General features: G+C 43.0%; 1 protein-coding gene across 1 annotated transcript; it reads left to right on the top strand.

Annotated features, from left to right (window-relative positions):
• The first annotated feature begins 2,856 nt into the window (after positions 1 to 2,856).
• Positions 2,857 to 14,313, top strand: LOC139422978 (nuclear pore glycoprotein p62-like). The gene is made up of 13 exons (XM_071174514.1): positions 2,857 to 2,968; positions 3,933 to 4,229; positions 4,587 to 4,996; positions 5,117 to 5,200; positions 5,369 to 5,482; positions 5,611 to 5,730; positions 5,883 to 6,000; positions 7,139 to 7,283; positions 7,429 to 7,478; positions 7,621 to 7,755; positions 7,857 to 7,968; positions 10,648 to 10,714; positions 10,826 to 14,313. The coding sequence occupies exons 2-13, from the start codon at positions 3,937 to 3,939 to the stop codon at positions 10,915 to 10,917; spliced, it is 1,740 nt and encodes a 579-aa protein (XP_071030615.1). The 5' UTR covers positions 2,857 to 2,968; positions 3,933 to 3,936; the 3' UTR covers positions 10,918 to 14,313.
• Positions 14,314 to 14,365: the final 52 nt, after the last annotated feature.

Here is a 14,365-nt window from a genome sequence, read left to right as displayed (position 1 = left end):
TCTGCTTTTTATTTGTACTTAGGCATGTCTTTATTGCACAAATATAAATGCAATGATTTTAAAGAGTTCATATAATGCTGTACAAAGGAAATCAGTTGAAATTAATTTATGGATTTCACATGACTGAATACAGATCTCTTGGTCACTATTTTTTTTTATTTTTTTTTGTGGCTCAGAAAACCAGTCAGTGTTTGGTGACCACTATTTGCTTTGTGTCGAGTTGATCAGGTTGTTGATTGTGGCCTATGGAATGTTGTCCCACTCTTCAATGGCTGTGTGAAGTTGCTGGATATTGGCGGGAACTGGAACACGCTGTCGTACAGGTTCATCCAGAGTATCCCAAATATGCTCAATGGGTGACGTGTTTGCGTAAGCATGCCATTGAAGAACTGGGACGTGTACAGATCCTCAGGATCTCATCAAGGTATCTCTGCAATCAAAATTGCCATAGATAAAAATGCAATTGTGTTCATTGTCTAGCGTATACCTGTCCATACCATAACCCCACCGCCACCATGGTGCACAGTATTCACAACGTTGCCATCAGCAAACCGCTCGCCCACATGACGCCATACATGTGGTCTGGGGTTGAGGCCGGTTGGACGTACTGCCAAATTCTCTAATACAACACAGCCAGTTAATTTCTCTACCATAAACTTTCAATTATCTGGCAACAGCTCAGGTGGATGTTCCTACAGCCAGCATTCCAATTGCACGCTCCCTCAAAACTTAAGATGTCTGTGGCATTATGCTGTGTGACAACTGCACAGTGTCCTTTTATTGTCCCCAGCACAAGGTGCACCTGTGCTTTTTGAAGGTGTGAAACAATTTCTGGGGTCTTATTTCAGGTCATGGGACCAACACTTTTACATGTGTTTTTGTTTAGTATACATTGTAGAACCTTATTTCATTCATGATCATAAAGTATTTGTCCCTTGACAAGCAGACAACATTAGCATAGTGATTGGTGGTTCTGTTTCCCTGTGTTCATTGTGTGCTGCGGGGGTCTGAAGGGATGTATGCTCTGTGGACTGTCTGCCTGCGGGCTTTTCTCTACACTGGAGGGAAAGAGTGATGGGTCGCACCACCCTAGGATTTTTACTACAGTGCGGTTTGCCAATTTACCCAAATACATTTGCTTACTTTTCTCCAGATACCAGCATGGTCTCGTTGCTTGCATTCACAAGTATCAATCCATAAAGTAACAATAGGCTGCTGTACAGTGATAGTGCAACTATCACTGTGGTACCTAATGCCTATCTAACTTCCGTGTTAGTTGGATGGATGTATTCTCCATCCATACAGAGGTGTTTTGGTGGAGTAGTGATTAATTCATGGTGAACCCAGATAGCAGATCATTGGATGCTGTTCACTAGTCTAGATTCTGAGAATGCTCTCAGCCACAAGCCCCTCAGGCTTTCTAAGCACTCCGCTCAGACTGTGTTCACTAAGTGGAGACTGTCTGCCACAGTTTGTCAGAGAGCTCTGTGAGGGAGAAAGATGAGATGAGGGGATGGCAGACAGCTTTGGCTCTCATGGGCTTCATTATCTGGACTTGCAGGAGCTAAATGCTACATTGAGGAGTCTACTTTGTCTATGTTAGTGTTCATTAGTGACTGAATCAAAAGGACAAATACCACCGTAGGGATGGAGCCACGTTTCCTCTTGATGTGACGCTTTGCATTCAGGCCAAAGTGTTCAATCTTGGTTTCATCAGACCAGAAAATCTTGTTTCTCATCGTCTGAGTCCTTTAGGTGCCTTTTACTAAAGTAGGCTGTCATATGCCTTGTACTGAGGAGTGGTGCAGAGTGGAGTGCTGCAGAGATGGTTGTCCTTCTGGAAGGTTCTCCCATCGCCACTCTGGAGCTCTGTCAAAGTGACCATCGGGTTCTTGGTCACCTCCCTGACCAAGGCCCTTCTTCGATCGCTCAGTTTGGCCAGGCGGCCAGATCTTTGAAAAGTCTTGGTGGTTCCAAACTTCTTCCATTTAAGAATGATGGCGGCCATTGTGTTCTTGGGGACCTTCAATGCTCCCGACATCTTTTGATACCCTTCCACAGATCTTTGCCTCGACACAATCCTGCCTCGGCACAATTCGTTCGATCTCATGGCTTGGTTTTTGCTCTGACATGAACTGTGGTACCTTATATAGACAGGTGTGTGCCTTTCCAAATCATGTCCAGTCAACTGAATTTACCACAGATGGACTTCAAGTTGGAGAAACATTTCCAGGATGATCAATGGAAACAGGATGCACTTAAGCTGAATTTCGAATCTCATAGCAAAGTGTCTGAATGCTTATGATAATAAGGTATTTCTGTTTTTAATTTTAAATAAATGTGCACAAATTTCGAAAAACCTGTTTTTTCCCTGCCTTTATATGGGGTATTTAGTGTAGATTGATTTTTTTTCTTTTTTCTCTTTAATCCATTTTAGATTAAGGCTGTAATGTAACAACGTGTGGGGAAAGGGTCTGAATACTTTCCGAATGCACTGTACAGAGGAATGTGATTAATTTGGTACAATGTGGAGCATTCCTTTGAATTAATTAATGGCATGTCCAGTCGTAATATGGCCTGGGAAGAAGCACACAAGAAGCACAGGTCTACATTGAAGGGGGCTTTTCTAGAACCTGGTGAGTTTGACGGAAGATAAATACTCTATGTATTTTTCTGTACTTAATTAGTTAAATAAGTAGATACCTATTTGACCCTCCCCCCCAAAAAAAAACAACAAAAAAAACGCTGCAATACTACCAAAAACAATATATATACTAATACTACTACTTGTCCTGAGTTGCAGCATGGTCTAGCTCCACACTCCATCACAGCAGATGGCGCTCTCACATTCTGGGCGTTTGTGGACCTGCCAGTGTTGTCGTTTTCGCAACCATAAAAGCGCTCGTTGAAACTCCACGCAGATAACGTGCGTTTTTCAATTTAATTTGTTGTCTGAAGAAAACGAAAGGTATGGTTATGTTATCCATTTGTTCAACGCCAGTGAACGAACATGTGTACATTTGTTTGGCTGGAGATTTAATATATGGCGTTTTGTTAGCCATCTAACGTTAGTTTTCTAACTCATTCGTATTTTTGTAGCTAACCAACCATAGCTGACTAGCTAGCCAAATAAAATGTGCTAGTTTGGTAACGTTAGCTAGCTAGCTGCCATATAGGCAATTTATTTGCTGAATGTCAACTAGCTTGATACCGTTCTCCCCTTTGCTATTTATACATCAGTGTAAAAAATGCTAGCTCAAAATGTAGTTAGCTAGCTAAATTAGTCTGTTAGCATGTTGCCAGAAGATACCAGCCCTACTGTTTCGATACCAACCCTACCGTTCACACCGAACTACACAGGGATCGGAACGCAATCATGTTAAATCATAGTTATATCTAAAGAGGCCGTGGAACCGGCGCCAGATACTGGTCGGAAAATGTACCGCTCAATGCGGGGATGGGATATCCTACTGTATATGATCTTTATCCACACTGTTCCATCGAGGAGATTGAAATAATGCTAGTTTTCTCGGAAATCCGAAATTTTCTGCCTCATGCTAGTTAGCAGTAGCCCCCACACCCATAATGGAATGGGGTGTTGAGTTGAACAAGAAAGGAGCTGATTGGCTGACACTGCCATTCCAAAATGTCTGTGGTGGCTACTGCAAACTAGCATGAGCCTCCAATGTGTTTTAATGTAACCGTGGTTGTGTTCCGACCCAAGTGCAAGTCCGTGTAAACAAGCGTGATGGTAGGGTCGGTATCTTCTGGCAAGTTTTTGTTATCAGGACAGGTCATTCCCATGTCCAGCTGAATCTCTTCTCTGTTTCTAGCCAAGCTGTGTTAGTGGATGAAGATGTTGGAAGGGACAATAATGATATTGGTACGATATGTCATTGTATTATTCTTTCCCTTGTTCTCTTTCTGGATAGGACAATGAGTGGAGGATTCAACTTTGGACAAGCGTCCAGTACTGGATTCAGCTTTGGAGCTCCCAAAACCACAGCTGCAACTGCCCCAGCCACAGGCTTTGGGATGCCTAGTGCTGCAGCTCCAGGTGGTGGCTTCTCTTTCGGAACCCCTAGCACTCCCCAGGCCCCAGTAGCTGCCCCCCAGAGCTCTGGGCTGTTTGCTATGCCCACCCAGGGTAGCACAAACCCAACTGGAGGGTTCAGCTTTGGGACCCCTGCACAGAGCAGTACTCCTGCAGGAGGAGGCTTCTCTTTTGGGTGGGTCTGTTCGATGATGTAGATTGCATGGATGTTTGGGTAGTTATTTTATCTTAGGGTAGCATTGATGGTGATCTGAACAAACTCCTGAGTGGCTTAAGGCACTGCGTGTCTGTGCAAGAGGTGTTGCTACGGTCCCTGGTTCGAATTCAGGCTGTATCACATCGGCTGTGATTGGGAGTCCCATAGGGCGGCGCACAATTGGCCCAGCGTCGTCCGGGTTTGGCCGGGGTAGGCAGTTGTTGTAAATATTTTTTTTCTTAACTAACTTGCCTAGTTAAATAAAATAAACTTGGTAGGTTGTTGCCTGTGTAGCTTACAGTAGGATTGTAATCATATTTTCTCTTTTGTCTTTAGGACTCCCATTGCTAAACTCAATCTGGGTACACCAGTCGCCTCTCAACCTGCACTGACTGGGCTAACTATGGGGATGGCAACCCCCTCCTCTGGGACAGGCTTTGGACTTGGTGGGGGTCTCGCCACACAAACCACTGCTGCCCCTGCAGGAGGGGGGTTCAGCTTTGGGACCGCAGGGGGGCTTGGAGCCCCTGTTGCCCAAACTCAGCCCCAGACCCAACCTGCTGCAGCTGGTGGACTCTCTTTAGGAACTCCTGCTGAAGCCACCCAAATTATGGGAGGTGGGTTTAGTTTTGGTGCAGCCAAGGTCCAGGCCACCACAGCCCCAGCCCCTACTGTAACCGTAGGAGGGGGCTTCTCATTTGGAAACGGCACACCTGCCAGCCTCTCCCTGGGGACCCAGCCCACAAGTGAGTTTTCTGAGCTCCTCATCTGTTTATCAGATCATGGGTAATGTACTATAAATACCATTATTACTTTACATCAGAGGTTTTTTTCATCCTGAATAATAGTATTTTGTCTTTACTCAGGTCTGACTCTGAACTCTGTGGCCTCAACAGCTGTACCAACCACAACCCAGGTTGGAGGATTCGCTTTTGGCGTCAAACCTTCTGGTAAATGGGGGAATCGGAGACATTTGTCATATATGAAAAGAATATCTGACAAATTGTAGATTTTATTTTTGTAAACTGAAAATGTGCTGTTTTTTTTAAGGGGGTGTGTCCCTGTTTTTAAACTATTAACAGCTATGAGTTTAAGATGATCAATTCTTTTCTCTCAAGCTACTCCAGCCCCGACTGCAACTGCCCCGGCTACCCAAGCCTCATTAGGTTCTTCTCTCTTTGCTGTACCAGCATCAACAGCAGCTCCTGCTACAGCAGCAATCACAGGATTTTGTGAGTTTTATTTCCTACTAGCGAGCTCTTGCTTGAAATATCAAGTGTTGGAAAACTCAAAAATAAGGTTATATTGGCATTCTAACATTCTGTGGTGCAATTTAATTTCTTGACTCTCTTCTGGTTAGTGGGCGCTGCCCCTACCTCCGCTGCCCCGGCTGCCACCTCAACAGCGGGAAGTACCCTGGGCTTCATGCTCAAACCCCTGGGAGCAGTCACTGCCACAACTACTGCCCCAGTTGGCACAGGTACTATACAGGTTCACTGTTTTATCATGCAGGATTATTAGAATAACTAGAGCTTGATATTGTTGCCTGTTTATGCAAAATTGTGTATATGGGGTTGTTCATGAAGTATTTTTGTCATATTTGTGAATTCCTCATTGTAGTGTTTGTTTTAGCTGCCCCTACCACAACCACAGGTTTCTCACTGGCTATGAAACCTGCGGGCGCCATTGGCATTGGTGTAACGGCCCCCATCACTGGCGTAGCCACAACCATTGCTACTGTTACAGCAAGGTACTGCAGGGTTCAGCCTGTCCAGTTTATTACAATCACTCACTGCAATATCTCTCACTGTATTTGTATCCTTAACCATTGTATTTAGGGTTGGGGTTAATTCAATTTCAATTAATTCAATTCTGGAAGTAAACTGAAATCCGTGTACGTAGTCATGGAACACTATTAAAGTAACCAATGTTTAAATACTGTTTTACCCACTTCATATGTATTTACTGTATTCTAGTCAAGGCCTATCCTATTTAACTATTGCTGTACATATACTGTATAATACAGATGTATCGATATTGTCTGTACATCCCATCACGTACAGTGCCTCCGGGAAGTACTCAGACCCCTTGACTTTTTCAAAATTTTGTTATGTTACAGCCTTATTCTAAAATGTATTCTATTGTTTTTTTCCCTCATCAATCTCTAGGAAGTCTGTGATAACAAACTTCCATTTAAGAATGATGGGGGCCATTTTTTGGGGGGGACCTTCAATGCTGCAGACGTTTTTGGGTACCCTTCCCCAGATCTGTGCCTCGACACAATCCTGTCTCGGAGCTCTACAAACAATTCCTTTGACCTAGTGGCTTGGTTTTTGTTCTGACATGCATTGTCGACTGTCCCACAGGTGGACACCAATGAAGTTGTAGAAACATCTCAAGGATCATCAATGGAAACAGGATACACCTGAGCTTAATTTTGAGTTTCATAAAGTGTCTGAATACTTATTTAAATAAGGTATTTCTGTTTCTTTGATAAATTTGCAAACATTTCTAAACCTGGTTTTATTTCATACATTTTATAATAAAATGTAAAGTAACCAAATGTGGAAAAGGTCTAGTGGTCTGAATACTTTCCGGTGTGTGTGTGTGTGTACAAAAGCTGAAGAACATACGCACATCCAGGTACTTTCCGCAGGTGTTGGAGTTGTAGGCAAACTCATAGAAAACAGAAAGGAAAACCTGTGTACACACATTGCTCATCCTAATATTTCTTAAATCTGTTCTATGACTTTTTTTTTTATTTGTGTGTATTGTTAGATATTACTGCAGTGTTGGAGCTAGGAACACAAGCATTTCGCTACACCCCCAATAATTTCTGCTCTGTATGTGACTGATTTGTGACTGGTCCCTTACTCCTCCCCCTGCAGTGCTCCTCCAGTGATGTCATATATCCAACTAGAGGGTCTCATTAACAAGTGGAGTCTTGAGCTGGAGGACCAGGAGAGGCATTTCTTACAGCAAGCTACCCAGGTCAACGCCTGGGACCGCACGCTGGTGGAGAACGGAGAGAAGGTAAACAGACATGTCATTATAGTGGCACTTCTCGTAACTGCACCACTAGAAGCTAGGCAATGCTATTTGTTTTAATCTCATATGAAGTTGAACATTGAGGTCTCTTCATGGCAGATGTTTGAAGGGCGTGTTCATCTCGTTACAGATCACATCACTGCACAGGGAGATGGAGAAAGTGAAATTGGACCAAAGAAGGTAGCGGTTAACAGCTTTATTTCATATAATGTATTTGAATATATCAGATCATTCCGAATTCTGTCTTACCTGTAAGTAGATCTATTGTAATTGTCAATGTTTATTGTATGACTTTGTGTTTCTGCTCTCTACCCCGTCCCAGGCTGGACCAGGAACTGGACTTCATCCTGTCACAACAGAAGGAGCTGGAGGACCTGCTGTCCCCACTGGAGGAGTCTGTCAAAGAACAGAGTGGAACCATCTACATGCAGAACGCAGACGAGGAACGCGAGAGGACGTAAGGTTTTACCAAAGGTCTTTCTGAGTGAAAACCAATGCACAGTGAACTGAATCATGACTAAGTGATATCTCATCTTTATGCAATATCTCTTTCTGCAGGTACAAGCTTGCAGAGAACGTGGACGCCCAGCTGAAGAGGATGTCCCAAGATCTAAAGGAGATCATTGAACACCTGAATACATCCAGCGGGCCAGCTGATAACAGTGACCCGGTGAGAAGGAAAAACAGACCGATGTCTTTTGAATACCTTTCTGCCAGTGCTTTTACTTATGTAAATTGCCTGCATCCGCTATGGGTCCGCGGTCAAACGACCACCCCTCATCACTGTCAAACGCTCCCTAAAACACTTCTGTGAGCAGGCCTTTCTAATCGACCTGGCCCGAGTATCCTGGAAGGATATTATCTTATCCCGTCAGTCGAGGATGCCTGGTCGTTCTTTAAAAGTAATTTCCTCACCATCTTAAATAAGCAAGCCCCTTTTTTTAAAAAAAATGTAGAACTAAGAACATATATAGCCCTTGGTTCACTCCAGACCTGACTGCCCTTGAACAGCACAAAAATATCCTGTGGCGGACTGCAATAGCATCGAATAGTCACCGATATGCAACTGTTCAGGGAAGTCAGGAACCAATAGACGCAGTATCTAGCAAAGGCTAGCTTTTTCAAACAGAAATTTGCATCCTGTAGCTCTAACTCCAAAAAGTTTTGGGGCACTGTCCATGGAGAACAAGAGCACCTCCTCCCAGCTGCACTGAGGCAAGGTAACACGGTCACCACCGATAAATTCATGATAATTGAACATTTCAATAAGCATTTCTTTACGGCTGGCCATGCTTTTCTCCTGGCTACCCCGGCCAACAGCAACTACATTACCCGAGCCTCCCCAGCTTCTCCTTCACCCAAATCCAGATAGCAGATGTCTGAAAGAGCTGCAAAACCTGGACCCGTACAAGTCAGCTGGGCTATACAATCTGGACCCTCTTTCTAAGACTATCCGCTGCCATTGTTGCAACCCCTACTACCAGTCTGTTCAACCTCTTTCGTATTATCCGAGATCCCTAAAGATTGCTGGCTGCCACGGTCATCTCCCTCTTCAAAGGGGGTGATGCTCGGGACCCAAACTGTTAGACTTATATATCCATCCTGCCCTGCCTCTAAAGTCTTCGAAATCCAAGTTAATAAACAGATCACGGACCATTTTGAATCCCATCGTACTTTCTCCGCTGTGCAATCTGGTTTCCGAGCTGGTCACGGGTACACCTCAGCCACGTTCAAGGTACTAAACAATATAACTGCCATCGATAAAAGACAGTGCTGTGCAGCCGTCTTCATTGACCTGGCCAAGGCTTTCGACTCTGTCAATCACCACATTCTTATCAGCAGACTCAATAGCCTTGGTTTCTCAAATGACTGCCTTGCCTGGTTCACCAACTACTTTGCAAACAGAGTTCAGTGTGTCAAATCGGAGGGCATGTTGTCCGGACCTCTGGCAGTCTCTATGGGGGTACCACAGGGTTCAATTCTCGGGCCGAGTCCTTTCTCTGTATATATCAATGATGTCGCTCTTGCTGCGGGTGATTCCCTGATCCACCTCTACGCAGACGACACCATTCTGTATACATCTGGCCTTTTTTTAAACACTGTTAACTAACCTTCAAACGAGCTTCAATGCCATACAACACTCCTTCTGTGGCCTCCAACTGCTCTTAAACGCTAGTAAAACCAAATACATGCTTTTCAACTGTTCGCTGCCCGCACCCGCCCGACTAGCCTCACTACTCTGGACGGTTCTGACCTAGAATATGTGGACAATTACACATTTCTAGGTGTCTGGCTAGACTGTAAACTCTCCTTCCAGACTCATATTAAACATCTCCAATCCAAAATCAAATCTAGAATCGGCTCACGCCGCCAAATTTACCCTGTAAAACTGACTATCCTACTGATCCTCGACTTCGGCCATGTCATTTACAAAATAGCTTCCAATACTCTACTCAGCAAATTGGATGCAGTCTATCATTGTGCCATCCGTTTTGTTACCAACGCCCCTTATACCACCCACCACTACGACCTGTATGCTCTAGTCAGCTGGACCTCGCCACATATTCGTTGCCAGACCCACTGGCTCCAGGTCATCTATAAGTCTTTGCTAGGTAAAGCCCCGCCATATCTCAGCTCAATGGTCATGCTAATAACACCCACCCGTTGCACGCGCTCCATCCGGTATATCTCACTGGTCAGCACCAAAGCCAACACCTACTTTAGCCGCCTTTCCTTCCAGTACTCTGCTGCCAGTGACTGGAACTTTAGCAAAAATCGCTGTAGACTTATTTTCCTCACTAACTTTAAACATCAGCTATTTGAGCAGCTAACTGATTGCTGCAGCTGTACAAAGTCTATCTGTAAATAGCCCACCCAATCTACCTACCTCATCCCCATATTGTTTTTATTTACTTTTCTGTTCTTTTGCACACCAGTATCTCTACTTGCACATCATCTTGTCATTTATCACTTGTGTTAATATGCTAAATTGTGATTACTTTGCTACTATGGCCTATTTATTGCCTACCTCATGCCATTTGCACACACTATATATAGACTTTCTTTTTTCATTTTTTTTCTATTGTGTTGTTGACTGTACGTTTGTTTATCCCATGTGTAACTCTGTTTTTGTCGCACTGCTTTGCTTTTTCTTGGCCAGGTCAAAGTTGTAAATGAGAACTTGTTCTCAACTAGCTTACCTGGTTAAATAAAGATGAGAAATGTATTTCTACAGTTATTCTAAAGCAAATATATCACATGTTCTTTACTGTGGTTACCTGGTTTGTTTATTTTGGGAAGAGGAAATGTGTAAATAGTTATTCTAACACTTTTTTTTCTCTCTCCTTAGCTTCAGCAGATCTGTAAAATTCTCAATGCCCACATGGACTCTCTTCAATGGATTGACCAGAACTCGGGTCAGTATTTAACCCATGTGGTTTTGAGTAAACAACTTTAACTTGACCCTTGCTTCTGATAAAGTTGACATCCTTCAATCCATATTAACTCTGTAATATGTCTATCCTCAGTGCTTCTACAGAGAAGGGTGGAGGATGTGTCCAAACTCTGTGACAACCGACGCAAAGAGCAGGAGAAGACTTTTCGCATAACATTTCATTGAAGATTGCAATAATTAAGAATGAGAATGATATCATAAGAATGATATTGAGAATGTATATGTGCATTATGCAAGTTTATTTCTTTTTTTTTAATACAATTAAGATATTTTTGAGAGGAGTTATGTTTAAAGATTTGCTTTTAATGCAGCATCAATTGTGATTTATAGAAAAGTACCCCAAGCTAAGGTGTGTGTGAGATGCACTTGTCAAATTTCAACACTGGTGCTGGGCAAATAATTAATTCTGAGTAAATAAAGAGTTGCACCCATGGGATCGATTAAATCCGTGACACTGAAGATCAGCGCTGTAGTGCAATTTAAATGTGTAGGTACTTCCTAATTGAGAAGACATAAGAAGCGTTGACCGATGCAAATCAATCAAATACATGTTTATTTGTCACATGCTTCGTAAACGGGTGTAGACTAATACTGATATGCTTGCTTACTACGGCCCTTCATGAAATAAATATTTGAATTAACGAGGAATAAATACACAGTAACGACAACTTGGTTACATACACCGGGTAACACCACCGAGTCGGTGTGCAGTGATACTAGGTAATTGATGTAGGCATGTACATATAGGTGGGGATAAAGTGGCTGGCTAATCAACAGGATCGATGAACAGCAGCCGCGTACACTGACTATTAAAGACGTTAAGAACACCGTAAAATTGAGTTGCACCCAATGTTCTTTCTAAAATGCCGCGCAGATGAAATATTCCGCAGAGAAGCACGACATTGAAGTCAACTAGTTTTCCCCTTTAACACGATCAACGTTTCGCGCTGCTGTCGAAATTGTTCTAGAATCAACAATTCTTGCCGCTTTCAATGTAACATACCGAAACAAAATTAACTAACCGCAAGGAATTATCTTGTTGGCAGAGCGCCTTGGAGTAGAATTGCATTGACATGTACGACTAAATGCCAATTTATGCTTGATACGAAACATTTGGTCTGGAGCTCCTTATGGACAGTGTGACGCAATTGCGAAGTCTTTTGACGGACGCAGGCCCAAATTGAGCCGTTTACCGCATCGCTGTGCGCCTCTCAAATGTAACAGCGCGGAGGTCTCCGTATAGCTCCGCATTGACATGATTGGTTGACGGTGGGGGAGGGCAGGAGGTCTTGTATAAACACAAACTCGCTTCCTTGACATTTTCCTTCATAACAGCTCTGCGAAGCGCAAGAAGCATGAATGTCTTGACTTCTGCAGGGCCATATCACCGTAAATCCTGTAAAGTCAATGCAGACGGCAGATTGACCAGCGCCTTTCAGCCCCATACTCTTAATCCTGGTGCGCCATAGCCAATCAAACCTGCAGATTTTCTTGTTTTGAGATCAAAGCGGGAGCTACATGTAGCCAGCCACCTGTGCATATTTGTTCATATTCTTTGCCAGTTAGTGAGTTATTAGCCCAGTTACAGCTAATTTCTAATCAACAATAGGGGAATAGTTGCTTCCTAAAAGAGCTCAAAAGTCTGCATTTCAGGTAAATAGCTTTTTTTTTGTCTATAAGGGACAGCATATTTTAAAATGGTCTTGAATAAACTAAGTAGCCAATAGGCAGAGGGTAGCAGAATTTGTCTGATTCCCTAATGGTATGGGAATAATAATGAAACACAACATTTAGTCACCTCCTTGTCTGAAGGACAAGGACAAATGGATAAACAGGTTAATGTCAAGTCCTGCATGTTTTTTCCCCAAACGTCTCAAGGCCTACATTAAACACCGCACATTTGCTGCTACTGTAGGCTGAATAATAACAGCTATTTCCATGTTAAAACGTTATGGGATGCATTTTCTCCATTGTTTTTGATGGTAGGCCACTCTGTTAGGCCTACATTATGATGAAATAGCCCCAGTAGCCTACTTGGCCACTGTTAAAACTGTTAACTTAAAGCAGGTACAGCCTCCGTGTTCACAATGTTAAAGTTAGCGCTCAGCAGACCTGAAATGTGCCCAGTGCCGGAAATAGAGGGGACATTGGTTGCACCCCCACCCCCTTTTGCCCTCAGAACAGTAGTCTCAATTCGTCGGGGCATGGACTCTACAAGGTGCCGACAGCGTTCCACAGGTATGCTGGCCCATGTTGACTCCATTGCTTCCCACAGTTGTGTCAAGTTGGCTGGATATCCTTTGGGTGGTGGACCATTCTTGATATTCACGGGATCCCTTGTGGAAAAACCTAGCAGCGTTGCAGTTCTTGACACAAACCGATGTGCCTGGCACCTACTACCATACCTCGTTCAAATGCACATATAATTTAGCTTGCCCATTCATCCTCTGAATGGCAAACATACACAATGTCTCAAGGCCTAAACATCCTTCTTTAACCTGTCTCCCCTTCTACACTGATTTGAAGTGGATTTAACAAGTGACATCAAATAACTTTCACCTGGTCAGTTTGTCATGGAAAGAGTAGGTGTTCTTAATGTTTTGTACACTGTTTATGTGATAAGTTTGTGCAAAAGGGGTCAATTTCCGATCTAGTCGATATATGCAGAGTTTATCGTGAACGCGAGTCTCCACTAAAGCAGGAACATTGCCTTTAAATTGTATTCACGCTGTAAAGTTAAACTTCCGTTATGGGGATTGAAGAGTCCTAACTATTTAATAACTTCTTCGGGATCGGTGTCCCTTCCACAGGATGGTTGAGCTAATGCGATTAGCATGAGGTTGTAAGTAACAAGAAAATTTCCTAGGACATAGACATATCTGATATTGACAGAAAGCTTAAATTCTTGTTAATCTAACTGCACTGTCCAATTTACAGTAGCTATTACAGTGAAAAAATACCATGCTATTGTTTGAGAGTGCACAATTTTGAACATGAAAAGTTAAACAAATTAGGCACATTTGAGCAGTCTTGATCAAAAAAAATTAACAGAAATGCAATGGTTAATTGGATCAGTCTAAAATGCTGCACACACACCGATGCCATCTAGTGGCCAAAATCTAAATTGCACCTGGTCTGGAATAATACATTATGGCCTTTCTCTTGCATTTCAAAGATGGTACAAAAAAATTACAAAATAAGTTTTTTTTTTGTTTTGTATTATCTTTTACCAGATCTATTGTGTTATATTCTATTACATTCCTTTCACATTTCCATAAACTTCAGTGTTTCCTTTCAAATGGTACCAAGAATATCCATATCCTTGCTTCAGGGCCTGAGCTACAGGCAGTTAGATTTGGGTATGTCATTTTATGCGAAAATTGAAAAAAAAGGGTCTAATCCTTATTAAGCGAGCAGTGTGTCAAGAAGCAGTGTGGCTTGGCAGGGTCGTGTTTCGAAGGACAACCCTGCCACATGGCTTTCGACCTTCACCCCTCCCGAGTCCGTACGGGAGTTGCAGCGATGGGACAAGACTAACTACCAATTGAATATCACGAAAAAGGGTGTAAAAAGTACCAAAAAAAAATCAACAAAACCTACACCATATTATATT

This window comes from Oncorhynchus clarkii, chromosome 12 (genome assembly GCF_045791955.1).
Source record: "Oncorhynchus clarkii lewisi isolate Uvic-CL-2024 chromosome 12, UVic_Ocla_1.0, whole genome shotgun sequence".
Classification (NCBI taxonomy): domain Eukaryota; kingdom Metazoa; phylum Chordata; class Actinopteri; order Salmoniformes; family Salmonidae; genus Oncorhynchus; species Oncorhynchus clarkii.
The sequence above is the reverse complement of the archived record's forward strand: the minus strand, read 5'-3'. Positions and strand labels throughout refer to the sequence as shown.